The 27,635-nt window shown below is 42.5% G+C and overlaps 1 protein-coding gene across 1 annotated transcript; it reads right to left on the bottom strand.

Moving 5' to 3' along the window:
* Nucleotides 1-29: 29 nt before the first annotated feature.
* Nucleotides 30-27,596, bottom strand: grid2ipa (glutamate receptor, ionotropic, delta 2 (Grid2) interacting protein, a). Its single transcript, XM_046028682.1, has 24 exons — nucleotides 26,324-27,596; nucleotides 25,535-25,557; nucleotides 24,447-24,700; nucleotides 24,012-24,344; nucleotides 23,769-23,923; nucleotides 14,680-14,955; nucleotides 13,446-13,531; nucleotides 13,177-13,246; nucleotides 12,373-12,669; nucleotides 11,967-12,118; nucleotides 11,569-11,730; nucleotides 10,942-11,048; nucleotides 10,678-10,825; nucleotides 9,218-9,549; nucleotides 5,879-8,284; nucleotides 5,666-5,753; nucleotides 5,119-5,208; nucleotides 4,367-4,563; nucleotides 4,064-4,219; nucleotides 3,642-3,728; nucleotides 3,414-3,543; nucleotides 3,126-3,244; nucleotides 2,828-2,992; nucleotides 30-1,473 (listed from the first exon to the last, which is right to left on the bottom strand). Exons 1-24 carry the CDS (start codon nucleotides 26,440-26,442, stop codon nucleotides 1,393-1,395), a joined length of 6,033 nt encoding a protein of 2,010 aa, XP_045884638.1. The 5' UTR covers nucleotides 26,443-27,596; the 3' UTR covers nucleotides 30-1,392.
* Between the last annotated feature and the right edge of the window lie 39 nt (nucleotides 27,597-27,635).

Genomic DNA, 27,635 nt, shown 5'->3' with positions numbered 1-27,635 from the left:
GCAAAAATATATCATATACCACTCTTTATAGTCGTCACCATTGTTAGAACAACATTACAAAATACAGACTTAATACTTTATAGGCCTTAAATAGACAGCAGAGCTTTAGAGGTTTACATTCTGTAATTCAAGCAGAGAAAAACAACTTAAACCATTAGAAAACAATGTTTTTGCTAGCTGCACACATTATTCTTAGAGTAATTTGCCTTACCATTTAAAAACACCACTTAAAGATTAAGCTTTATGTTTTACAGAGCATTGGCACATCAGAAGCTCATATGCTGCAGTATTAATTGTTTGGAAAGCATGTAAAATGCTGCATCTGCTACACGAAACTTAATGACATTGCTGTCCTCTCAGTGGTACAACTTTATGGTCAGTCCATTTGACACATCCATAAAATAAATATTTGGGCAACACATTATAGGGCTTCATACAGCATATTATGGCGTATTGTCTCATGAGTACAAACACAATATATCTCTGTTACAGTTTAAAGATCCAACGCTGAAACACAGCTAAACATTCACATATTGCACACTGCCCTCTGCAATCCCACTTCTATTCCCTTAAATTACTTTGTTCATGATGGGTTAAAAATTGTCCTTGGAACAGTTAAAATTGTCTTTTATAAAAACAAGTAGTAAGTGCCAACTTCCCACTGACATTGTCTCATATATACAAGTTATTAGAAGTATCAAACAAGAATGATACCATTTAGAAAAAAAAGAAATTATATGGCTATTATGGACATGGAAGGAATGTGGAAAATCCGCTGACAGTGGGGCACAATGCAGTAAATGATAAGTCATCATGACGGCTGATTTCAATGAGTATTTACTTGAGGAAATAAGCTACAGAACTTATATTACATTCAGTGTGGTGGGCAGCTTCCAAAAACAGAAAATGTACAGAAAATGTAAACTAACAGGAAAAGTGCTTTTGCAGTTTCTTTCAAACCACCGAATGAATGTGAATGTCTTTTTAATTAAATATCTATTTCAGGATCAGATTTATTTTTGTAAGTCTATGTCTTATTCATGTATATATAACAAAGATTTGACTGGAGAACAGTAATACCACACGTACAGACGTGACCTGAACTCTGGCTGAGAGAAAGAAAACTTACACGGACGTTACTGAGTAACTATCTTTCATATAGTAGAGATACCTTGACGGCCAAACAAAGTTCTTTTCTATGTAGTAGCCATTAAAGTTTTAGACTTCAACAGGAACTCTGTTTTGTTTTGAAAGGATATACAGTTTATACTATACCACTGGTATAAAGCTAACTTGTCCATCTTTGATGCAAAAGTTTCTCTCTCCCTTAGGTTTACCAAAAACACATTTATTCATAAAATCTTGTTTTGTGTGTGTGTGTGTGTGTGTGTGTTACCAGGCCAGTGGGGAGGCCATTCGTGGACTTCTGGGGCTCTTCAGGTTTTCTGCAGCTTGCCATTCACTGAGCGCTCTCTGTGGTGAAGAAGCAACAGGGTTTGTAAGCTCATATGAATGTTTTATTACTATGGTTTTTAATAGCGTGTATGGAATGTACAGTTATGTTGTGTGCATACTCATCAGAAATACTTTATTGATTCCCGAGGGGAAATTTGTTTCATTCCAGTAGCTCATGTAACAAGGCATTAAAGAAATAGAAATAATAGTAATATAAATAGAAAATTGGAAATTCAGGCATAGAAAATAAAATCAGAAGTGCGTGGAATTATGTACAGCATATTACAGTATGTGACAGAAGTGTAATGAATAGTTAGTGGTGGTAATAATAAATACTGATAATGTTGAGCACTGGAATTGATTTAAATCCTTAAAAATTGCAGTGTTGGGACAGAATAAACCAGAATATTTCACATTAATCAAGTACTGAGAAACATTCCAAGGTCCAGTTTAATGAATAAGAGTGACTGACACTCTGAGGGAGGAGTTAATGAAAGAAAGCTAAAAAGTTAGAAAAATACACAGTACAAGTACAAGTACAAGCAGGAGCATCTGCAACTGACTGCATGAGCAGCATTATTTATTTTTTTGTGTTTTTTCTTATCTTTTGGGTATTTATATTTTATGTCAATTAATCAGTGTTTATAAATAAGGATTTGAGCCCTAAAATTTACGGTATTTTATGAATGCATAAATATAAAATATTAAATTTTAAAAGTGGCAGTAAAATGACTCATAGAAATGTATAATAATTACAACAGATTTCAAGGAGAATACTGTTGTCGTTTGAATTTCAGTCCATTCATAGAAAACAATTACATGTGAGTACATGAAAACTGAATGTGAATTCCGTAAATCTTACTGCTGAGCTGCTGAATAAATAAATTCTAATGACCACGTTCAAACTTGTTTTTAATATTTTTATTCATGATATGGCTTCCTGTGAAAAATATTCAGACATAAGGGCCCGTCAGGCTGCAACACCGGACTGAATACTCAGTGCCAACATAATGATCCTGCTACTGTAAGTAGATCATTATTAGTAGCAGACTTTCTCTCACCATCATTGATGAATTGCAAGCTGTGCTCATTACTTAACACACTGCATGGGCCTTTCTAAAAACAAAACACTGGCAGAGTAGAAACTCTAGGAAGTAATGAGGTAATCATCTGACAGAGTGCGGGTGTTTTTCTGTAACCATTTAAACTTACTCATTACCAACTCTTTGAAGAAAAATTAAGGTTTTTCAAAACAGTATGTTAAATAGTTTGGGGGATGGCTGAGAAGGAACTAAAGAGGAGAACGTGCATAATATAGTTTTGACTGTCACACTGTAGAGGTGGAGGAAACGAATGCCTGAATCTTGCTCACCTCAAACTTGTTCATGAACTCAGAAAAGATACCAAAGAAGGCCTCGGTGTTGGTGGCTTTGCCATCTTCTCCAAAGTAGGAGGCAGTTTTGCTGAATTCTTCCATAGCTCTCTGTTGCAAGGACTCCAGAGACTGGACTGCTGGATGACTGTTTTCCAGGAAGTTCTACACATACTGAAGTGAAGGGGAACAACATTTTCATCTTCTGTTCTACTTTATTAGTGTTTTTTTTTCTGTTATCTTTAGCCTACATATCTCAGCGCTCTACGCCTCTAGTTGGCAGCTTTGTGAAGGATACACTCATGACGACAGCAAAACGGTCCTCAGCAGTCGCAGGCATCTTCTGACAGGCTGAGCGAATGTCCTGGATGGTTGTATGAAGGTCATTCAGATCTGATGTGATAGTCCTCTGGTTTACTATAGATGTGTGGGTGTTGGGTGTAAAGCAGGGAAATAGAAGAAGGAAAGTACACTTAAAATCAGTGACAAACATGGAAAAACAAACAAATAAATCTTGATGAAGTGCTCGGGATATTTTTAAATGTTCTCAAGCTATGGAGCGGAGGTCAAAGAAAAATGTATCTACCTTTGGCTGCAAGAGGAACCATGGTTAAATCTTTGGCAAAGTCCAACACATCCGGAAAGTGCTGACATAAGGACTTGACCAGAATATGTAGAAATGTCGACTTTCCATCCACTGTTTTAGTTGTGCTCAACTGCGGAGGACACAATGTGGTTATTAACTGTATAAGGAAAGAAAATGAGAAAGAAAACAGACTGCTTTGAAAAGCACAAGCATTAGTGTATGATGTACCTCTGTAAGGAAGTTGATCTTAAAGCCTGTAGTCTTGTTGGTTTTAGGCTGGCTGTTATTCAAGTAGTTCCCCATCGCCAACACAAACTAAAGAAAAACAGAACGCAGCACGGATAACTGTAACTAACTGTATCTCTCGTATATACTCATGGATAACTTGGTTGTTCTTTAAAAATGGAGTAATACTGTATGTCTAGCTCCAGTTCAAGGAAAAAACTGAACATACTTTTGTGAACATATTTTACTATTTGTCACATCTGATAAGCAACCCCATCTCCCACGGTGAAGGTGGGAGGTTGTTTGTTGCAGAATAAGAAATACACATTTGTGAAAGTTGTTTTTTTTTTTGTTTTTTTTTAACTATAAACAACAATATATTATTTTTTCCATTTTGAATGTACTTTTGCTGAACAGTAGACCACCTCTAGTATCTTAGCCAACTTCTTGCTTGTCTTCAGCTCCAACGAAGCCTTGTAGAGACAGTCGTACGCTCCCCTCAACTCCTCCGTCTTCTCCTGTAGAGAACACTTGAAGAGGAGGCTCTGGAGACGGGTCTTGTATTCTGGTACTGATAACATCTGATGGTGAACACACACGACAAGCAAATGAGTGATGATAATAAACACATGGGCAGTGATACAGACACAGACTGAAGTTGATCCACACAACCACTGGTGTAAGCAACAAAGCCAAACTCCTCCGTCGACACCCTGCAAGGACTGTACCTGCAACACAAACTGGTCTGGCTCACTGAGTTTGCTGGGGTCCTGTCTGTATTCTTCGTATTTTTTGACCTCCTCTGCATCGGGGGCATACAGCAGCAGCTGTTTGATGTGGGCTGGCTCCAGCCTATCAGTGGTCATGTTCATCAGCACCTGACGCAGCTCCCCAGGTGACAGCTTCAGGTGAGCTATCAGGATGGCTAGAGGTTAAAAGGAAGAGAAAAGGAAGAGCATATAAATTCCTAATTATTATTATTTTTAAGTTTATTTATATAGGGACAGATACAAAAACATAGATAAACTTTGACAGACATCTGATGTGTCTATCAAAGTGTTTTTAGCTAAAGCTAATTCACGACACTTGTCCCTAGTAGGGCTTTTTGATTAAAAAATACAGTTTAACAAAACAAAAAAATAAATAAATAAAAATGAAGTACAATGGAAGAAAATAAATAAGGATAAAATATATACAGATTGGGTAACGTCTAAAGACTAAATATGAGAGCAGTATTGTTCCTGAATTAACCACGATTTAGTGCTTTTTTTGAAGGAGGCTAATGTCATAACCATAAATCCCGTGACCCTGTACACAGGATAAGCGGTTGACGATGGATGGATGGATGGATGAATGGATGAACCATAAATGAACCCATAAATATGGGCTAATAAGACAAAAGAGTAAGCATCATTGTCGGCACAAATTAAGTTTTTAAAATGGAAATAAATAATAGAATAATATGCCATTTTATACTTACAGGCATTGTAGGCCTTCTTATGGGACAGAATTTCGATCACATCTTTCTTCTTGAAGGTTTCTGGCTGGGTGGAGGGCTCTGGAGCAAGCACTAAAAATGAGACCAGTATTAGTAAAATGCCCAGAGAGATCAACTTTTAGGCTGGTTTATAATGAGCAAATTTTAAGGAGTGCAACTGCAGAATAAACCTAGATCCCACAATTACAGTCCAAAATATGGGAAATGCTAGAAGTAATTTTCAAAAAAGACCTGGGAATCATGTTTGAGTTATTTTTTATAGATCAGGTGGAAATACAGTTCTGCGGATTCAGTGGCTAAATAACATTCAAAGGATGCAGCGATCCATGAACCTGGATTATGACGCGCTAAGAAATAATGACACGTGTCATTCTGTCAAACTCACCTCTGATTAAATTATTTGCCATATCCTGTGCACATGAATGTGGCTTGCTGATTAATTCATTTACACTTTACATATTAGCTTATGATATTTAGCCGTGCTTCCATTTAAAGCACTGCATATATGCTTACAGCCACTTGTACTCACTGGAGCTCTTCTGTGTCCCAAAGTGCAGCTCCAGATCCAGATATTTCACCATGTCATGCAGTTTGTCATAGTCAGAATTTGCCCCCAGCTACCAAAGACATGCAAACATGGTGCTATGTGAATTACAACTTTAATTAGAAAACACAGAATTTGAAATCTCAATTGTGTTATAAGAGGCCTAAGCCCCCCTTGTCAAAACCCCACAAAGCTCACCTGTCCCCAGATAGTCCCCTCTGAGTTTTCCACCTGCTCCCAGCGCAACCTCTTCACACTCATATGGTTGGAGTCCATCCTGTGGAGCGAAGGCCTGGGCAAAGGTGGAGGGGAGCAGGGTGGGGGCAGGGGTGGAGGCGGAGGGGGCTCCAGGTGCTCTGAGGGGTCAGATAGAGAGTGGGGGAGGGACTGGGGCTGGCCATGGGATTGCTTATGGTGGGACTGAGTTTGGGTCTGGTGTGGCGACTGCAGCAGGTGATGTGAGGGCTGGGACTGTGGACGGGTAGCCTGGGTGGAGGACTGGCCTTGGTGGTGTTGGGGCAGAGGCTGGAAAGTGGAGAGAGTGGGCTGGTGCGGTTGGAGCGGCTGAAAGGTAGAGAGAAGGGGCTGAGGCCTGTGGGGCTGCTGGGGAGGGTGGATGACATGAATCTGGTGTTGGTAGTCCTGTGGAGGGGGCTGTGGGGTCATATGGTGGATGTGGTGGATCTGAGGTGTGCTGGAGTGGTGGTGGGTCTGCTGGATAGAGTGGGGTCTTTGAGGAGAGGGCTTCGTGGGCTGTGGGTGATGTGTTTGGTGGATGGGCTGCTCTGGGTGTCTCCCTTGTGGTGACGCTTGGGTCTGATGATGACCTTTAAGACTTCTCCGGCTCTGATGGGAGTCCCGGTTTAGCTGAACTGGGAGAGAGGCAGGCTCTTGCTGGGCTTGATGCAGAAGCTCTGTGGAGGAGTGATGGGGTTTAGTTTGGTGCATCTGATGGGCTTGATGGAGCAGCTCTGTAGAGGAGTGGTGGGCCTGGGGTTTATGCATCTGCTGGAGCAGCTCAGTGGATGAATGGTGCGCTTGCCCCCGATGCATCTGGTGAGCTTGATGGAGAAGTTCGGTTGAAGAGTACTGGGGCTGCATTTGCTGCATCTGGTGAGCTTGTTGCAGAACCTCTGTTGAAGAATGATGGGCCTTGGTTTTGTGCATTTGGTTGAGCATTTCTGATGAAGAGTAGTTGGCATGGGCTTGTTGCATCTGCTGGAGCATCTCTGCAGATGAGTGGTGGGCCTGGGACTGTTGCAACTGATGGAGCACTTCAGCAGAGGAATGATGTGCTGGGGCTTGGTGCATCTGGTGGAGCATCTCAGCAGAAGAATGGTGGGGCTGGGGTCTCATGCTCTGGTGGCTTTGGTAGATGCCCTCAGCATACTGACCTTGTTGGCTGGAGTGAGCTGTTGGTTGGGGTGACGGCTGGTGTGGAGACGGGGCTGAACGGGACTGACGTCGGTGGTGATGACTCTGGTGGGCCTGTTGCTGCTGTGCTTGGCGCATCATATACAGAGGATGGTTAGGGTGGTGGGAGTCTGGAGAGGGGAGTGGGGGTAAGGACTGATGGAGCTGTTGGAGAGGCAGTGGTGAGTGGGATTTCTGCTGTGTTGGCTGGTTAGGCATTGAGTGGTGGCTCTGGTAAATCTGTTGCATCTGTTGCTCTTGATATGCTTGTTGCTCCTCGTAGGCTTGACGCTCCTCATATGCTTTTTGCTCCTCGTAAGCTTTACGCTCTTCATAAGCTTTTTTCTCCTGGTAGGCTTGAAGCTCCTCAAATGCCTTTTGCTCCTTGTAGGCTTGACGCTGTTCGTACGCTTTTTGTTCCTGGTAGGCTTGGCGCTGTTCATATGCTTGCCTTTCTTGGTAGGATTGTTGCTCTTGGTACATTTGTTGCTCTTCGAAAGCTTTTTGCTCCTCATACGCCTTCTGCTCTTCATACGCCTGTCTCTCTTTGAAAATTTTCTCCTGATAGGCCTGCTGTTCCTGGTAAGCCCGCTGCTCTTGAAACAGTTGTTGTTCTTCATAGGCTTTTTGCTCCTCAAACGCCTGCCTCTCTTTATATGCTTGTTGCTCCTCATAGGCTTGTCTTTCCTGGTAGGCTTGTTGCTCTTGGAAGGCTTTTAACTCTTGTATGGTAGCATGAACCTGTAAGTCCTCTCTTGTGGGCAGCACTTTATGTAAGGAGTGGCGTTTAGGTGGTGGATTACTGCGGGGTGGAGGTGGGGGAGGTGGGCCAGATTTCCGGCGGATGGGCACATATGCTCTCGGGGAGTGTTCAGGGGTGTAGCTAAGATGTTGCTGCTGTTGCTGTTGTTGGTGCTGAGACGGAGCCTGCGCAGGTGCCGGAGGGGGAGGAGGCGGGTCATTAAACTGAACAGGTGGGGGTGGCGGAGGCGTCATTGGTGGAGGAGGGATGTGGTCAGAGGATGAAGAGTAGGTGAGGGAGGATGCATTCTCTTCTCCACTGCTGCTTTGAACATCACTCGGGCTGCTGAGCTCTGGGGCTACAAATCCTCCATTTTCATCTTCGTCCACCCCCAATTCCTCTTCATTATCCTCATCCTCCTCATCTGGGAAGCCCATCTGCACAACATCCTGGTTTTAACCAATTACACTTCATTAGCCCTTTAATGTCAAAGTGGAACTTTTGGTATTCTTTTGGTACACTTGTCAAGCTAAATGAGATGATCAAAATGTACATATGGGTGTCAACTGAAATTGGGCAAGTTCAACAGGATCTGCTGTCTATATTTCTTTTCAAAATGCAAAAGCTGTACAACATGGTTAAAATGTGAAATCCAGTATTACTTACTTATTGTGCAGGTTTAATGACAGCTTGTTTATGTTCTGTCCACATCCCGTTCTACTCTATAAAGGCTCATCACATCAAAAGTAGTGAGCCAGCCGTCTTTTGGCAAATCACTTTTTAAAACATTTTATTTAATTCAGTTGTTGTATTAATGTGACAGACAGCAGGTTTTAATGGTGTGTTTAAATGTTAATGCTGTGGCTGCTCTTTTGTTCACATTTCCATCACATATTGTGTTTTTAATGACTCTTTGAGGTCAGAATGATAAGAGAAACAAGAAACAATACAATGAGCACTAACTTGTGACTTTAGTGTATAAGATAGATGACAATGAATTGGTTGTATGTGGAAAGTTTTATATGTAATTACAGCCTTCTGGGTAGTGGATGTTTTTTGTTTTGTTTTCAGTAATGTTTGCGAAAAGTTAAGATACCATTTACCCTGATAAAAAAAAAAAACACATTTCCAAATATTATTATTAACTGATACATGACCCCATAGGCTTCCAGGATATTTATACTTTTTCCTTTCTACACAAAACAGAATGTCTCATTTTAACAGACTGTCTGAAGCTAAACTCTTCTACGGTCTTGTTTTCTTTTGCTACTGAGTAGCAATAAATAATCGCTATGGTGCAGATTATTCTGATTATATGTACATGATAACTGAATGCTAATTCCGACATATGCATTCCTGGTTCGCTGCTGCTGTGACTTTACCTCCTCGTAGTCATTCTCCGGAGTCAGGAAGTCATCAACGATGGCCACCCTCTGTCCCAGCTGCTCACTCAGTGCATCCAGAAAGCGATCTGTGTCTTCTGAGCGTGGTGGTTTGGAGAAGGTGTAACGCCGCTTGGTGCTGCGGTGGGTGGGGGGACTAGATGGGTAGTCAGGGGGCTCTGGAGGTGATGGAGGGGGGCTGTCCAGGCTGATGTAGGGGTTGGACTCCCCACTGGTCTGGCTCGTCAGCCCTGATGGATAGAACTGGGCTGCAGGGGGACTGGGGAGAGGCTCCGGCCAGGATGTAGGCGGGTGGGGGCCTTTACGGCTACCTGAGTAGGAATAGAGACAATTATATAATGACGGGTAAATCTCTGAAGCATCATGTTGGTTGATGTGTCTCAACTGGCGAGAGGTTTGAATAGGAACAAATATAAAGACTAGTTGATTAATTCAGTGTGGTCACATCTTCTCATCCACATTTAAAGTCCATCCCAGAAGTACTCTGCTCTTTACAAACTGTTCATAAACAACGTCTTTAATGACCCACTGAAAATATCTACATACTTTCCCTCAATCCCTCACCACATCATTCAATCTCAAATAACAGTGGCAATATTGAACAATATTTCATAAAGTAATTGTAACAAATTGTAGTTGTGCGTAAGAAGAGTCGTTCCATCTACAATGGAAAAATGTGAAAAGTTCTGCCTTTGGAGAAACTAAAGGCAATCGGGACATGTCTCCCAGATGAACTAACCATTGCAGAAAACACATTTTAGATTGAAGGGGTCTTTAATTGTGTGTTTTCTAGTTCCACTTCCACCATCTCCACATCCTCCTTATGAGGTTCAGTGTTTTTGGACTACATTAGACTAACTTCCACGTAACATGCCCACAGCCTGAGAGCCTGGCAATGCCTGATGTGGACTGAACGTGAGGATGTTTTTCTCTTACCCTCACGAATGCACTCTGCATTCCTATGTAGGGTGGGATAGCCATGGCCAGACCAAATCAAGTTAAAGATTGTTTAAAAATATATAATGCTCTTTATCAAGGTGTCAGTGTGCCCATTTGTGCTGCCAGCTCTGAACCTTCCTACACAGGTCCTAATCTAAGAGCTTAAACTAAAACTAATTATAACAGCCAGGCTGAAAACCAGATTGAAAGCAGTGGGTTGTTCTCTGCTATGCTGAATATTTATGTGCAGCATGAAATCACAATAATCCTGTCAAAGATATTCAGTTGAGTCAGAAATGGGTTGGCTACCTTGGGATTTATCATCCTTGCACTGCAGTACTTTTGAAACATGTTATTATCCTCCCTGTCTTCCACAGACACATTCACGCACACAGTAGATAGTGAAGTAGATACACACAAGGTAGTTATTTTATACAGTATATTAATTAAATGTAATTCCAGCTGTTATGAGTTTAGTGTAAATGTATACTTTGAGCTACCTGTGTTAGCATGTATTGTAGGGGAGGCTGTGCGTGAGGGAGGCTCCAGATCCAGCAAACTCTCAGGGGCAGGAGGAGGACGACTCTTCAGTGACTTGGACCTCTTGGATGAATACATGTTCTCCAGTTCAGCGTACACTGCTGACAGCTTGTATAGTGGAAACGTACAAAGAAACCAGAGTAAGACCTCTTGCCCGAATGACGATGAATCCTACGTTGAAATTTATTGCGCCTTTTTCCATGAGGGTGAGCCTCGGTACGTACATTGGTAAGATTGTTGGGAGTCTCAGGAAGGGAAGTACCGTCTCCTGACTGTCTCTCCCCTGGTGCCAACCTCATCCCTGTCTCCAGCACCGGCTCTGAACGGAGGCCTGTGACAATACACCCATTAGTATGAGTGAAACCAGGTAGCCGAGTTACTCGAGTGTTTGAGTGTCAGCGCATTCGACGACTAAAATGGAGCCAGCTCTGGTCAACATATGGTGGCCACATTTGGTTTAAGTTACAAGGTACAAGTTTTTAGGACATGGGCTTGGGCCGATTTTTAAAGACAATTAGCTCCAGTTAGCAGAGATTAGGCTATCTTTGTGCCAGTAATGGAGGTGTCTGGCATTAGTATATACAATCTTGAAGAAAATGTACAGTATGAACTGAACTAGTATAACTTAAACTGGTCATATAAAAGAAGTTGAAAGCTGGAAATAAAAGCAAACAGATCCTAAGCGTTTCCAAAGAAATCTAACTAGGATTTAACAGCATTGTGTTTATGATCACAATGAGGATAATGTGAATGCTGAAAATAACATTAGTAATGATGGTGATAAGAATCAAGGGTGTCATGGTAGTGTTAATGTTGCTACTGATGATAATGAAGATAATGAAGTTCTGTACCCATGCCCAAGTGTGTGCCAATGACCAGGTCATCAGAGCTACGTCCCCTCACACTGCTCCTGTACGTGGTCCCTGTCACCCTCATGGAGCTGCTACGTCGATGGGGCTCGGGGGCAACCTCAGGCTCCGGAGGAGGGGGAGGAGGTGGTGGTGGTGGTGGAACTGGAACACACACACATATCGGCAATGCAGAGGAAGAGGCAAAGGTCGATGAAGGGCTGCAGCACCTGAGTTGATTGCACTTTACTGAACGAGTGAATTGATTAAGGGATCCCCCAGTGACCCCATCTCCAATGAGTCCATCTCACACACACAAACCCCTTTTCAGTCATACACATATAGACCTCAAAAGGCACATACACCAAAATAATTAAAAAAGGACAAATCTGTGCACACACCTGGCGCTTTGAATCCGAGAAAGCGTGAGATCTTGCTCTGGCAGTGTTCCTGCTCCTCATATGTCAGCAGCTGGTAAACAAATTGCCAGATCACCTGTTTGGCTGGAGTATCCAGCACCGGGAACACATCCACGATCAGAGTGTCAACATTCCTGTCGCCATGAAAACACAGGCAAGGTGACAGAGATCGCCCGGCTGTCCAGTCAAAGGTATGACACTGATTTTAACGGATTTATACCTGCACAATTAACTGCAACGTTACATGCCAATTATGGTTTAGTATAAATGCACATAACAGCCTCAACAGTACAAAATATAAACAGTTATTCTTCGCAATAGATTTGTCCTTCAATGCCGTCCTCCCACTCCCTCTATTTCATCCCAATCCCCCTTCTCTTCTGCTCACCTGTGCTGGAAGAAGTTCTCCAGAGCCTTGCAGATGGTGTACCTCTCCTGGATGGTCAGCAGGTGCTCCAGCTGCTGGCCAAAGGTGCGGCCGTGAACCCGAATACTGGGGGGCAGAATCTCTGCCACCCACTGCAGGGAGCTGAGCACAGGCGAGCGGGCACATTCTGTGGGAACGCCGCCCCCAGCAAGGTCCTGCTCTGCCAGGGTGAAAGTGGGCGGACCATCCTCCACTACCAGAGTGGGCATGGCACCACTGCCCTGGAGCATGGACACCACCTTCTCATGGGAGGAGGTTCTACAGGAAGACACAAGGAAGGCTTGGAGACACATGCATGCACACACACACACACACACACACACTGTGATACCCTTTGCAAATTATTTTTTAGAAAATAATTTCTACTATGTAGTATTCATTTCACTGAAAAACAAACAACTTATAAAACACTTTCTGTATTCTGCAGAGGGCATTACATATACTGGAGTTTAAAGATATTGTTACATTCTCTGGGGAGCTTCTTTATCATTGTTTGTCTTTTTACTTGAGCTACTTTCAAAAAACTGTTGTTTTATAACAAAGCCATCTGAAAACAAGATTTCCACTCCCTTTAACAACTCTGTCAGCTCTGCAAACAATAAAACATCTTCAAAATGGGAACTGTACTACCATGTTAATGTAAATTCAATAATGTTCTATTGAATTATATTGAATTAGATTTAGATTAAAACTGCATGGTTTTATGTACAGCTTGGGCACTAATTTGCAAAGAATTTGTAAAGTTAATGCGGGTGAAAGCTCAACCTCATGTCCAGTCCATTGAGAAACAGGATGCGATCTCCTGGTTTTAGACCTGCCTTGTCTGCTGGGCTTCCTGCAGAAGAAAAAAAGTCTGATTTGATCATTTCCTCACTAAACAGTACAATACAGTAGTAGAGTTTGGAGGCTTAAGGTCCTATTGCTCTGTTAAATGTACACTGTTCATATATAACAACAGCTTGATCATTTACACACACACACACACACACACACACACACACACACACACAAACACACATACATGTTTAACTTACCGGGGATGACAGAGTCAATCCAAACTGGAGCATGTCCTCTAAGAGTGAAGCCAAAACTCATGTTGCCCTTACAAACTCTCACTGTCCTAATGGGACAAATTTGAGCTTTGATTAATAGCAGAACTGAGGAATGACTAGAAGCCTTATGAAGAATAAGAAAAGTAGATATTAAATTAAATTATAAAAAATTAAATTAAATTATATAGCTATATCTCAAGTAATTGCTCATTTTGAGTGGTTAATGTATAATTAAAGTAACGTTTAAAATTTTCTACTTAAATTACCTAAATTAAATAATGCATGGTTTGCCACAGGAACACTGTTAGAGTAAATATATATAGCATAGTGTATACAAACTGTTCTTAAATAAGGGTGTTAGATCATTAATTACTATAGCTCATTGAATACAGTGCTGTGGCAGATATCTGTTCAAAAACGTATATACAATCAGATATATAATGCAATTCAATTTAAGTTCCTTGGCTGAAAGAAATTGAATCCAACTGTGGACCTCCTGCAGATTTTCATATTCAGACTAATTTATATTCACATCCTGCAAGTACAACCCTACTTAAATATGTATCCCAAGGGAGCAGTATAATATCCTCATAAGCCAGAACCATAGAAGAGATCAGCAGTTACTTGAGGAACTTTATTCCTACACTTTCAAGAGATGATAATGGGATGTATGAAATCATGTTGTTTCTATGTTTTTTATAAATATCTTTTAATCCTGATAAACATGTTCAGGATTTTGTTATCCAAGCGGAGAACAAACTGTCATCAGTTCATACAGACACGACAGCAAACAACATCACAGCAAATGATGAGAGCAAGAGAACAGGCATGACTGTGACTGGCAAGAGAACAGGCATGACTAGATTTGACATTCTCATTGGTTTACCCACTGAAGGGTCTATTTTCCTCTCAACTCCCCCTCATCTTAATTCATATGAATTCCATGCTTACACCGGAACACTTGTCAAAGCCTTTTTCATGTGGAGTGGTTATAAATTTGATCATACATAAGGAGAAAGAAGATGTTATTTTAGAAAATGGGTTTTCTTTGAAAGCTAAAAATTGCTGCATGCACTGGTGTCACTGAGGGGAAATAAAAGATTTGACTCCTGCTGATAAATGGCCAAACCTCTCTGGAACTAAAAAGCCAGGATGAGCAAAGAAACCTCCTGTCAAATAAAATCTGTGATACCACCCCATGACACTTGATACACACCTGCAGTTGGTGGTGGAGCCACTGGAGTGCCCAGCTATGAGTGAGGTGGTCTTGCGCATGCCGCGGGCAGGGGGGACCACGCCTTCCTCTGCGTGGGTGCGTGGCACCGAACTGGCACGGGTGGAGACCAGAAGGCGTTCGGGGTGATCCTCACTCCGGCTGCGGCGAAGGTGGTTACGGCTAGGGTCACTGAAGCTCCGCCCTTTCAGCCGGCTCATCAGACTTTGGGAGACCACCTCGTCAAAACGCTCCCGGTGCTTCTTGGGAATGAAGATCCTGGCAAACATTGTGGGATCAGACACAATCTCAGACTGACAAGGAAAACACTGGTGGAAAGCAGAGGTGAAGAGGCAAAGTAGGCATCCAGTTCAGCTTTTCATGTGTGCTGTGACTGAAAAGACCGTCTCTACATTTCTGCATGAGAGCAATATCACAAATACTGAATGGCTTTACTGAAAATCACATGAAACAAGCATTTCAGCCCCACAAAAATCCAAAATTATTTATCCTGATCTGTCAAATCATCCATCGTCCAAACTATCCAAAAAAACCAGAGTTAATCTTGTTCTGATAATGTATTGTTCCAGCTGCAGGAGCCACTTAATTGGTTCAAAAATAGTTCAGTCCACATCGTCTCATGGGAGGGCCGAGGCAGGTAAAAGGGATTGGTTGAACAATAGTTTGTGTTTGTGTGCTATGTGAGCGTCTGCATGTGTGTGAGAGAGAATGAAAGTGATAAGAAAGGAGCTTTGTTTGTGTGGTCCTGTCACAGAAGCAGCTGCAGGTAAGAGTGTTCAGCATCAGTGACAACTCACAGCTAATATGTGAAAAATGGAGGAAGCTCAGAGCCAGAGCCACCTCTGGGAGAAAGCGTTCAACTCCTCCCTACTAGTGTTATTTTCTCCTCCCATAATCAACTCCCAATGCATTTTTCTTCTTAAAAAAACCCACCCTCAGATACTCTCAGATATCCGTTTGTGATATTCAGTGTGTGTAAAGGGGTGGTTTTGTAGGCACTTTCCTACAGTCTGTTTTACCCCTGACATGTAGATGAAAAGGAAGGGTCTTTTGGATTGGAGAGAGAGCACAATACGCTATAACTGCTTGTTCAAATTCTGCAACAAACTTATCAAAGAAAGCTTACATTCCAGATGCACAAGCGGTCTGTAAAAACTGGTATCACTGCCTCTTCTTGACAGACTCTCCCTGTTCAACATCAGCACAAAACTAAAGAATGCAGCTTTTTTTCACTAACACTCAAACTTGACATTTACCACTGATGTTTTAGACTGCTTGAGATGTCTACTCCCATTAAACTGCCTTGTAGCTGTGCTGACTGCTGCCTGTGGTTTATATTTGGCCAATTATCTGTAAGAACAAGAAAAATGTGTAATAAAAAAACAGAAATGACCCAGAAATGGAAGAAACATTGCCAATAACTGTTTTTAAAAAAAAAAGAAATATAGGACACCTTCTCCCTTTTTCCTTTCTCTTTTGTCTGTGGTTTTGCACATACATACATAAGCAAACCTCCATCTCGCACCCATGTACACACACCTCATATGCCCCTTTTCTCTTTTGCAGATCTTCCTCCCCATGCCGCCTACAAAACGATGCTGCCTCCATCCTCAACACAAGTCCCCTCTGTATCACTCTGTCTTCATCATGAATCTCTAGGGTACTTACACTGTGCAGAGGAGAAAAGAGAGCTCTGGTTTTTCAGAGTGCACCAGCTCCAACGTGAATCCAGATACACAGCACAACTCCTTACTCAGATGCTACGGTTGATGATAAGGCTCAGCAGCGCAGTTTGGGTTTCAAAGCTGTTGCAATCCCTTTGCAGGTACATTTGGGAACATTGTTAGGAGGCAAGGATTAGATGATTCTCTATTTGGTATTTTCCAAAATCGTACAGCAAGTATTGGGTTTGAATTAAGAGTGACGCATAAGCTGAGCTGCCTCCGTACCAATATCTTACAATCAAGTTGAAGGAAGCTAACAGATATTTCCCCTCTGTATATTTCTTTCCTAAATTCTGACTCACTAAAGTGTCCAAGTTTTTTTTATGTAAATGTCAGTGTATAACAAAAAACATTAACAGAAATGTTAAACCACTCCCACCTAACATCCTGTGCACATCATACATAAAGCTAATTAATTAAATGCAGTCACCACCAGCTGTATTTGATCATACAAAGAGGATAAATTTCACAAGGCAGAGTCTTGTGTCCAACTATTGTGGCTGAAACACGCAAGTGTAATTGCCCCAAAGAATATGAAGTCAAATAGCTGCAGCAGCAACAGTACAGTTTGTCCTGTACAATATCTCCTGGGCAGCCACCCTGTGGAGTGATACACACACACACATTACAGTAACACAATAGGAACCCTGAATTAACTGCTGATTCACTCTGTGTGTGTGAGAGAGTGTCGCATGTTTCTGATAAATTAACCCATTTGTGAAAGCACTGCTTGTGTCATAAGCAACTACAATCTTACAACCTGCCAAATCACAGAAAAACGGTGCAATCAGTTACAGTATGTTAAAAATGTAATCAAGCCTATTTTAAAGAAGCACAACCTGGATGATTCTGAGTAACTGCAGCCCTAAATCGAGACCTGCTTGCAATCCCTCACCATAGCAAAAACAGCCCAAATTAGACTCAGAAAAGATTTGTGCATCATTTTGTGTACCTTTATCTCATCACTGCTTTCAAAACTGTCAGTCACATAATTTTATTTGAAAGACTGAGCAGTGACTGGGACTCTCTGGCAGTATGTTATATTGTTTCTCTAACAATCTATGTGTGTCAAAAACAGTTAATTATTATTATCATTATATGGTGTTCTACAGGGATCAATCATGGTTCCCCCTTTAATTTCACCTCTATGTAAAAGTCACACCCATCATATAGACATTATTATTTATTACAATTATAATCATGATAAACAATCATATACCTCTCTGGCCTTGGATGACCTTAGTCCCGTGCACTTACAGCCTATTGTGGACATATACAAGTGGAGGTGCCAGTGGTTTTACAACATAACCTCAATGATAGCGTTTAATGCCAGGGAGAAAAACAAAAAATTAAGGATCATCTTGATGCATTATCTCTTAAAACTGTAGATGAAGTTAGGAGTCCAGCCTTGCCCAAGCCGCAGAGACTGTTAGAAAATGTGTCACATCGGTCTAATCAAGTATGTACAAATGCATGTGTGAGAGTTTGTTGGGAAAATGCACATCTGTGCACAACCCTCAGTGTTGGCATCATTTAAAGGATAATCACTTCCATAGATATTATTTCATCTGCTTACTATGGAGACATGCATATAAACAAAATCCAAGGGAAGTAGTGTATGTAGGTGACAGTGATTAAATGCACAGTGTGTTCATGTAGCAAAAAGTCAACACTTCCCCTAAGGGCTACAATGTGCTCATCCGCGACACCAGGCTGACACCAGAGGAGAACTACAACAAATCTAGTTAGAGACATAACACAAGGACATCAAATCATAGAAAACTATTCATCTACTCAGTAAATGTAGCCCATAGAAAGGCAGTGAGTGACAGGGTTTGGTGAAACACAGACTGTCAGAAGTGATGAGTTGATATGAAGAACGGCAGAAAAAGTCAAAGAGATAGATATGAAGCAGGAAGATATGACAGAGCTGGAAAGTAGAGAACTGGAGCTCTTTCTAGGCCAGGGTCATGTAACTATTAGGAATAAAGCGGGCTAGTCTGCGCTCACAGGCTATCTAGGCCACAGAACTTTCCCAAACAACACTCATACATCACCTTGGCTGCTTGGACAAACGGCAGATAGGGAAAACTAAACAGAATGGGGCCATTTATTGTGTGTATTTATGACAGCTCCTGGCTCTATTACATTCTATCAACTACTGATTAACTTTATCACCTCCAACACCTCTTTGTCATGTTACGATCTCTACGATATTTCAGTTGTCAAATCTGGGCAAAACAACTGAGCAGAAACTTCACAGCTTCCCTCCACTGAAGTTGGATGTAGGCCTTGGGATGCCCTCAATTATAAGGAGGCCGAGAGGAATCTATAAATAGGTCCGAGGGAGGGGTGGATCAAGGACACGGCGCACAGAGGGATGAATGACAATTGCAATCAGCTGGAAAACTCATTGCAAGAACAATTATTTTTCAGACCCACTTCTAATCAGCCGATTCGACAGCTGGGCAGTTATGAATTCGCAAACACAAAGCATAGCTTGAGATACAGAGTGGAATTAAAAAGACTCAGAACCAAGAATACAACAATAAATAATTATCAATAGAAGTAGCAGAGCAATTTGCTCATCACGTTTCCCAAGCTGGAGTCAAATTCAGGTACAACACAGATTTCGATATTTTTACATGTTGACAAAAAGTGTATAACAGTCATCAATACAAACTTTGACAACAAACACACAGAGCAGCACAACAGTACCTCAGCAACTTCAGTACTAGTCAGCACAAACAGCACAGAGCACAGTGAACATTGCTGAGATCAAAGGAAAAGTGCCATACCGAAAGTGTCTGGAAAGGCTCCTATCCCTTCCCATGGCTCTTTGGGGCTTTGAGGAAGCGCCTGAGCTCAGTTATGCAATGCAAATGCCTCTCCTCCAGTGAGTCCCCATCTAATTTAAACAAACAAACTCTACGGACAAAAGAGTGAAGAAAAGACAGATGAGAAAAAGAGGGAAGGTGTCTTGGATCTCAAAAGCGCTTGCTGTAGGCTCGGAAAGCATCCAGATGAAGAAAGAGAGAGAATGAGGGAGAGGGAGGAAGAAAACTGTAAGAGTGGCTGTGGTTCACAATCCTCCACACCTCCAAGACTTCCTCAGGCAGCATCATCAGCTGTTCTCCAACTTCAAGTCTGGGCCAGCGCTCTTCGTTTGCTCCCATCTTTTGTCCCCTTCTTCCTCCAAAGATGTCAGGGTCAAGGATCACAACAGGGTAGCGTCTTCTTGGTCACAGTAAAAGGATAATCCCCGTCACTGAGTCGTCCATCATTCGGCAGTAAGAGGGAGTCAGTGACTAATCTTCTCTTCCCTCAGTGGAGGATGAAGGAAAGAATGAACAGAGGAGTAAGTGAGGAGGGAGAGAAGTGGAGAAGAGAGGAGAGCCCCAGTGGAATTTCATAGGCAGGTCAGCACAATGACTGTGTGTCTGTGTGTGTGTGTGTGCAAGAACCAATAATGTGCATTAGTGAAAGTACAAAAGTTTTGACAGTCATGTCTGTGCTACACGAGCTCACTTGCAGAATCCATAACTCTTACAACATCTTTCCAAATGTCTCCAAACATTTCCACCCCCCAAAAACAACTTGACTGATTCATAAAACATTTGCCAAAGACAGACACTCTATAAATAAAAGAAAACACTGCATCCCTAGTCCTAATGTGAATGCATGTCTAATTAATTCATATCTTTGAAGTCTATATACAGAAACTGTATCAGACAAAGGCCTTCAGTTCACTATAATTACATTCAATTACCATAACACCACAGAACAGCATGAACAAAAGAGCTAATACGTTCACTAATAGGTGACATTCCAGATACCAAATCTTACTAGCTGCATAACTTTCAAGTGTTCAACCACTCGCTAACCCCTGGGCTTTAGAGCCGTTCAAGAATCAACATTGGCAAGTGCGTCAGAAACCTAAGAGGGAATGTATTAAAAGAAGTAGGCTGCTTAAAAATAGAACACATCCTGTGGGAGGGCGAGGCAAATCGGCGGGGGGGACAGAGGCAGACTGAGCGGAGCGTGGCCCAGCTGGTCAAGTTTTACAAGGCATACAGAAGAAAGAACTTCACAAGCTGCTAAGCACACCTAATATCCCCTGATACACAACATCTAACTATTGGACTGAGGTGGGGTTGAGTGAGAGCGTGTCACTGAGTGATTGTCACAGGAGGTGACAGTGATTGAGGTAGAGGGAGAGAAACTGACAGATTGTGAGACAGAAATAGGGGGAGGAGACAGAATGAATAAAAAGAAAGGGATTCACTTTCAGTGTCAGACACATTGATTCTCCACACCTCAAATGACAACACTGGCGCCCAGCTCATGACTAACAGTCTCTCGTATGATGCCGTATGTTGTCTATTTGTATCTTTCAGTAAGTGGCTGGTATTTTTGCTGGAGGTTTAGACGTGCAACTGTTCAGATCACTGTGAATGAGAGATGTAGGGCAAACAGCAAATTGGAATATAGAAAACAGAGAAAACAGACAATCAGTATCGACATATTCACACTAGCTCTCACACTGTATCTTAAATTCAGCAAGACTAAGAGTCTGGGGTCATGTTTGAGGCTCTGTGAGGCTGTGCGTCCACATAGCTGTGCCTTGAACTATAGAACTACATGTTTATGCTAGCTAAGCAACATGTTCACAGTGATGACGCCAACATGCGGCAGGTTTAATGTTCACCATGTTCATTTGCTAATTAGTACTAAACACAAAGCACAGCTGAGGCTTAGTATAAAGTATTAAGTATTGAGTATTAAGCCACATTGGACAATTGCTTTTTTTTTTTACCTGTTTACCGTTCTGGCAAAAGTTAAGAGATCACCTTAGCAATGACAATTCATCTTGAGGTGGGTATGAATTTCTGTACCAAATTTCAGGCAATATATGTTTTAGTTTTCTTGGCATTTCACTCAAACCATTTCACTGTGAACCTCATGGTGGCGCCAGAGGAAATGTGATGGGATCACCAAATTTAGTAGGATCCACCTTCTGGGAACCATGGATAACTGTGCCAAATTATGTGCCAATCCATCAAGCAGTTGTTGAGATAAGTCAGTCTGGACCAAAGTGGTGGACCGACTGACAATGCCCATCCCTACAGCCGTGCCCCAAGCAAGGCAAAAACTAAGAGAAGCAGCCTTGAAACATGCCTATTAAAATTTTTTATCAGCAACACATTTCTCCAAGAACTTCCACGTTACATGTTTTCTCCAGAACGCCTGAGACATCTCATTGTCAGAAGCAGCCATTAACACCAACACCACCCTGAGGCATGGCTTATGGACAACCTGGAAGCAAAACTCCCTAAGGCTCCTTCCACAGAAACATGACCAGATTCTGCTGTAAACATCAAGAGCTATTCCAAAGCAGGAATATAAAGAATATGTTTAGCCATTTCCAGGGTTTGCAAACACCCTGTAAGATCTGCGCAGCCTAATTGCCATAAAAAGACGAGTTGTTGCACAAAATAAATTTGCATATCAAAGCCCGTCAAGGTCACAGTGCACCTAAACTAAACACACCAGGATGGAATTAGTGGGTGTATTTAAAGAGAGATTGAGCCTTTTACTGGGCTCTTACTATACTTTTCTCGCTGCCTAAAGACAAAGAAAACAGCTAAAACACTTCTCAGTCCTCAATGGATCCAGCTAATGCATAATTAATAGGACGTCTGTGCAAAATAAACATTACAAAGCATTTTTACAGCCAGCTTTCTAAGGAAGGAAATGTGCTATCAAAGCTGTGATACAGACAGCTGTGTCGGAGGAAACTGAGATGGCTGGACAACAGCTTTGTTTTCCAGATGGAAGAAGAACGGATTACTCTTCAAAAATTAACCACAGAACACTAAATTGATTGTTACGAGACTGCTAACATAGAATGCATTAACTGCACTACAGCTTACTTTATGACCAATCATAAATGGCCACGTATGACAGACACCAGAGAACGCTTTGACACCAAACTTGATGGCCAGTTACATGCTGTCACAAAATCTTCAAGTGTACAACGCCAAATAGTTTTTTCAGTACTCACCTGAGGCAGCAGTTCATTATTTCTTCCAGCATTGAACTTCAAAAGCAAGGACTGTGTGCATGTGTGAACGAGAAACGTTGCTGTGGGCATGCAGCCTAAGCATCTGCATGTTGTTCTGTTTTCATACGTGTGCATATCTCGACCACCAGCAGCAAACTGGCTGTAGCAGCTAAGTGCTGTATGCAGAGGAGGGAATAAAGAGCATCCAGTGATGTGATCCACGAAAAAAAAATTGGTTTGTGGATCAAAGAGTGTATCACAGCTGAAAGGGAGGAATGGGAAAGAATGAGACCAACAGAGAGAAAGTCAAAGTGAGAGCAAGTGAGAGGAAAAGACAGAAGGGAGGGATTTGTGTGTGCAGAGGTACGTACTATTGTGTTTTGGGTTTTGATTTTCTGATCAGTGCTGAGGGGGAAGAAATGCAATATTTGACAGTGAATTTCTAACCATACCCTTGTGTAATGTAACGGAGAGGGGAGAAACAGAACAAAGTGACTTTCAAGTACCCAAGGGCAGCATTCAGTGCTGAAGTGCGTTCAAAGTTATTATTATGTGCATCTCTCCCACAATTCACAGAAAAATGCTGAGGGGGACTTTCTGAAATATTGATTTCATGGGGCAATTAAGTTTTTGCTCCCTAACTGTGCCCCTCATTGTTGTGTAAGGCTGTGTGTAAGACACAATAGACAATAACTTCTACCTAGTGCACTTTTACAAGTGTTCTCAAAAAGTATTATGAAAAAATGTTTTTGAAATGTGCGATACAGCCAGGGCCTTATCTGCATGAGGATTTCATTTAGCTTTGTTTAATATTAATTTCCCCACTAAATATAATTGTACACTGTTGGTACAACTGACAAATCATTAGACAGTAACTTCCCCTAGAAATAAACATCTTAGTTACTTCCCAGCCATGCGTGAAGGGACTAAAATGAATTCACAAAGCACATATACTGTTCGAGAGTTTAGACTGGAAACAGCACTGCTGGCTAAAAACATTAACGTGGCAGTGACAGATACTGAAACCAGTGGTGAATCCTCCAATGCAGCAGAACTTTGTCACACAGTGAATCTCCCCATATTTTATTGAAGTATTGCAGACGAAATCTGTTTTAGAGGTGGAGGGGAGGTATAAACAGTTCCCTTGTATCTGACAAGGCATCTTTAATCACTACATTAGAAGGACTTAAAAACTGGTTGGTCATGGGGGCTCTCCACAAGACACACACGCAACATGTATAGGTCTGTCCCTGAGTGCATATCTGTAGCAACTGTTTGGCTACCTGACGCTGTCAATCAGCTGTTGATGCTCCTCCGTGATCAAGATGTCGGGCAGGGCCTCAGCCAGACTCTCAACATCCCTCTCAGCAGCGAACTGCTTGAGCACCTCAAACAGCTGTTCCTTCACGTCTGGCTCCTCTCCTAGCACTTCCTCCACCTGACGGATAAATAAATGCACTGACATGAACTTTGAGTACAAAATTACGTTGGAGATATAAATACAGAAAACTTTGAGAAACACCCACCTTCTTATTGAACTCCATGGCCTTGTGGGCGCGACTCTCCCTGACGCTGTCTCCACTCTGCGACAACACCCTCATGCTGCTGCTCAGTCGCTTGGGCCGCCGGGCCATACTAAGCACGCCCAGACGCAGAGGCCGACCCTGTGCTGCTTTGATCATGGCTGCTGCTGTTTCATGGTGCTTCACTGGGATGCCGTTGACCTCCATGACGTAGTCCCCGACCTTGAGGCCACTGCGACCGGCGGGGCCGTTGGGCATGCAGTCCTCCACCATCAGAGGACAGTCTCCAACGATAGTGAATCCAAAACGACCATCTGGGCCGGGAGTGATGTCAATCTGACAAGGGGAAATACACCTCAGTGTAGTTTTCACCAGTGCAGAGCTGAATGTCATGTGTTTTTAGCGTTTCTCTATTAAAAACAGAAAATGTCAGCTGACCTGTTCAATGCGTGACACCACTCCGATGCTGGGTGGCACCGTCTTGAGGGTCTGAGCCAGAGCGATCAATGCCGGTGTGCTGAGGTTGGTCACATCCTGGCCCTCGATATCCACCACCTGGTCCCCAGGCTGCAGGCCAGCTAGGTAGGCACTGCTGCCCTCCACCACGGACAGGATGTAGCTGGGCCCAGTGCCACCGAGTCGGAAGCCAAACGCCTCAGGCCAGTTCTGATTGGTGGCTGGGAGGCCCAGGTCTGAAGGGACAGAAGATGACACTTGAAAAATGCAGAGCTGCTCAAATACATAATTAACACGTCACTTGGAAGTGGAAGTTATTGTGAAGGGGCAGCCAGAAAGGTGTGTTGGCTTGAAGTGTTTTTAACTGGAAGGTGAAATCTTTTGTTGTTTGTAGGATACGCATGTGTTTTTAGCATGTAATCTGGTGTAAGATGCTCATGCAGACGAGCTGTAAAATGGAGGTCAAATGGTCCGTTGGTTTAAATAGGGCACCTCAGTGGTGGAGCTGCCTAACTGCAGCAGCAGGTACACTGGTCCATTTAACCAAGCCACAAATATAAAGACACAGAAGTCACGTCACAGAGCATTTTCAGATTGATAAGATTTGTTTTTCTTGTTGAGTGACAGAAAATGGGGAAATAAATAGAGTGAAGGTTATTTCTGACTGCTGGTATCCAGCCTTCATGTTGAACTGCTGGCCTTCCCCTGGTCACTGGCCTCATTCTACTGCAGCAGGAAGTGTCCCAAAAGACTCACTTGACTTCATCTCCTCTCATCTGCAGCCATCTGCATATGGCAAAGATATAATATATATATTTATATGTAGGACGTTATAACGATTGGTCAGTCCAGTTTAGGTTCTCTCACACCTTAAACTTGCTTCATTATCTGGATCACAAAATCAAAAATCCACAACATTTGTGCTTGCCGATATCTTTGTTTAATTTTATTTGTGCAATTAAAATTTTCCAATCTTTTTTGCCCTGCCCTGTTGTCCTTTGCCCTTCTCACACTTGTATTACTAGACTACTCACAGTACATACAGCAGACCCAGAGTTCACTGAATCTACTGTTTATATTTAGATTCAGATTTCTGTGAAAGTCATCGGATGAAAAGTGTTTCCCTCAAGTCAACGTGATGCTGCCACTCCCATCAACAATGATTTTAATGTAATAGTCTCATAATGAAGAAACAAAGGTGCAAAATTAGATGGGAAAACATGACATTCTGAACTATAACAGAGCACACTTATGCAAAATACATTACAAAACTGAAAATCAACAGTTGCATACAGCCATCCATCAAACCACCGGCACCAAACCGCTCCCTTTTTGTAATTGATCACAGGCACAGAAAGATGTAGACAGAGGAATTGTAAGACAGACGGAGAAAGACTAATTTAGAGACGGGAAGTAAGAAAAGTAACAAGAGAAAGTGTACAAGAAGGGAGAAAATAAGTCTGTACAAGACTTTGCAAAGAAATGTAGAAATGTCAGATCTGCTTCAATGCAAAAGAAAAATAAAATAGGCGCAGGCCTACATATTCAGGTTGAGATGTGGCTGAGTGAATAAAACATATCAAATCCAAAGACTCAAAGAGCCACACAACTTGGTGTCAGCTTGCTGAGAGGAAACGTCAAACTGCAGCTGATTATTGATCTGAAATAGATTGGGAAATCACTGACGTGGAGCTGCGGGTGATAATTATTTCTCCCCACCAGAACACAAGCAGCACTCAAGAAGATTGTCAAGACTTCTTTGTTCTGTTCTCTCCAGCCTGAGACCCACATACACACTCTCAGCCATCCTTTCACTCCCTTCTTTATCTCAACACCAGCAGACGAAGCATTTCACAAACATCATGTAAAAGCCATGACTCAGAGAAACAGACTTACAGAAATCTTTGGAGGCACTCCGGGTCCCAGACTTGCTCTGGCGCAGGGAGAAGCGGCCCTTTCTGCTCAGGAAACGCCTCATCCTTGCCCGGCTTGCGGCAGGGCACGTTCCAGCCAGCCTCCCTTCACCCCCGACCTGGAGGTTGATGCAGCCAAAGAGTGCCCTCGGACACCCTTGTGCTGCTCCTCACCTGAGCTCGCTGCCTCCAAAAGCCTCTACCCAGCTAGGCGAAAAGAAGTGTACCTAAAAGGTCACATCTATAGGTTATCTGGACCAGTGCCTCCCCCTGTTCTCAATCAGACAACCAGCGGTCTGCAGGCGAGGAGAGGGAGGCCGGAGGAGAGCGTCCGAAAGTCAGGCTCTCCATCCTGGGTGAGGTGGTCCAGCCTCAGCCTCAGCCTCAGTCCAAACCCTATGGCTGAGCAACGATCTGAAAACTGGGACACGCTCACTTGGTCCTGAAATGGTTCTTTGCAAGAAAAGGTACTGCGAAGCCCCATTTTTCTATAAATACCATTCCCTCTCTCTCTCCCACCCTCACTCTCTGTCTTCCTCTGTTGCTCATGTGGATTGGGCCCCTCTCAGAGGGCTGAGGACTGACCCAGAAACTGTGTGGTGTACCAGCCAGGGACACTTCTCCGATTATAGCGGCTGTGTCAACCTCAGTACTGGAGCACCAGTTACAGACGTGGCCTACAGATATGCTCAAGGTTACCCGCGCCAAATACAGCAGTACTTCAGCTAAGCCAACCAGCTATGGTGAATTTAATACAGGACTGCAAATACTAATAAAAAGGTTTCTCAGAGCACGTGTCCCAGTGGGAGGCAAAACAGGGGACGCTGTGTTTTACATGGCAGGTGTGTGTGGTTTCAAAGTAGGTGGTATTCCCATGATGAGATGGTAGATGACATTCACTCTACAGCCAGACACCTCTAAAAACAATGAAAAGAAATGAAAGAAGACTGCTACACAGGATGATATACAATTAAAAAAAATGACATGATCTTACAATAGCAACACAGACAAGAGATCTGCTGATATCCCGGCATTTTTCACTAAAGTTTGGGGGACTTGCAAACCAAGAGGTATCAACCAGTCAAGGTAAACTCTCATAATTAAATGGGAAAGAAAACATTCCACATAAAATAAGCTATGACAGGTTTAGCTGATTATTTGCAAGATTGAAAATCAATTCAGTTAGGGTAGGGTAAATGTTATTTGTTTCCTCTCACTATCAAAATCACTTTTCAAAAACAAATATATGTACAGTAAA

Source organism: Micropterus dolomieu, linkage group LG02, assembly GCF_021292245.1.
Source record: "Micropterus dolomieu isolate WLL.071019.BEF.003 ecotype Adirondacks linkage group LG02, ASM2129224v1, whole genome shotgun sequence".
NCBI lineage: Eukaryota > Metazoa > Chordata > Actinopteri > Centrarchiformes > Centrarchidae > Micropterus > Micropterus dolomieu.
This window is presented reverse-complemented; position numbering and strand designations above follow the sequence as displayed.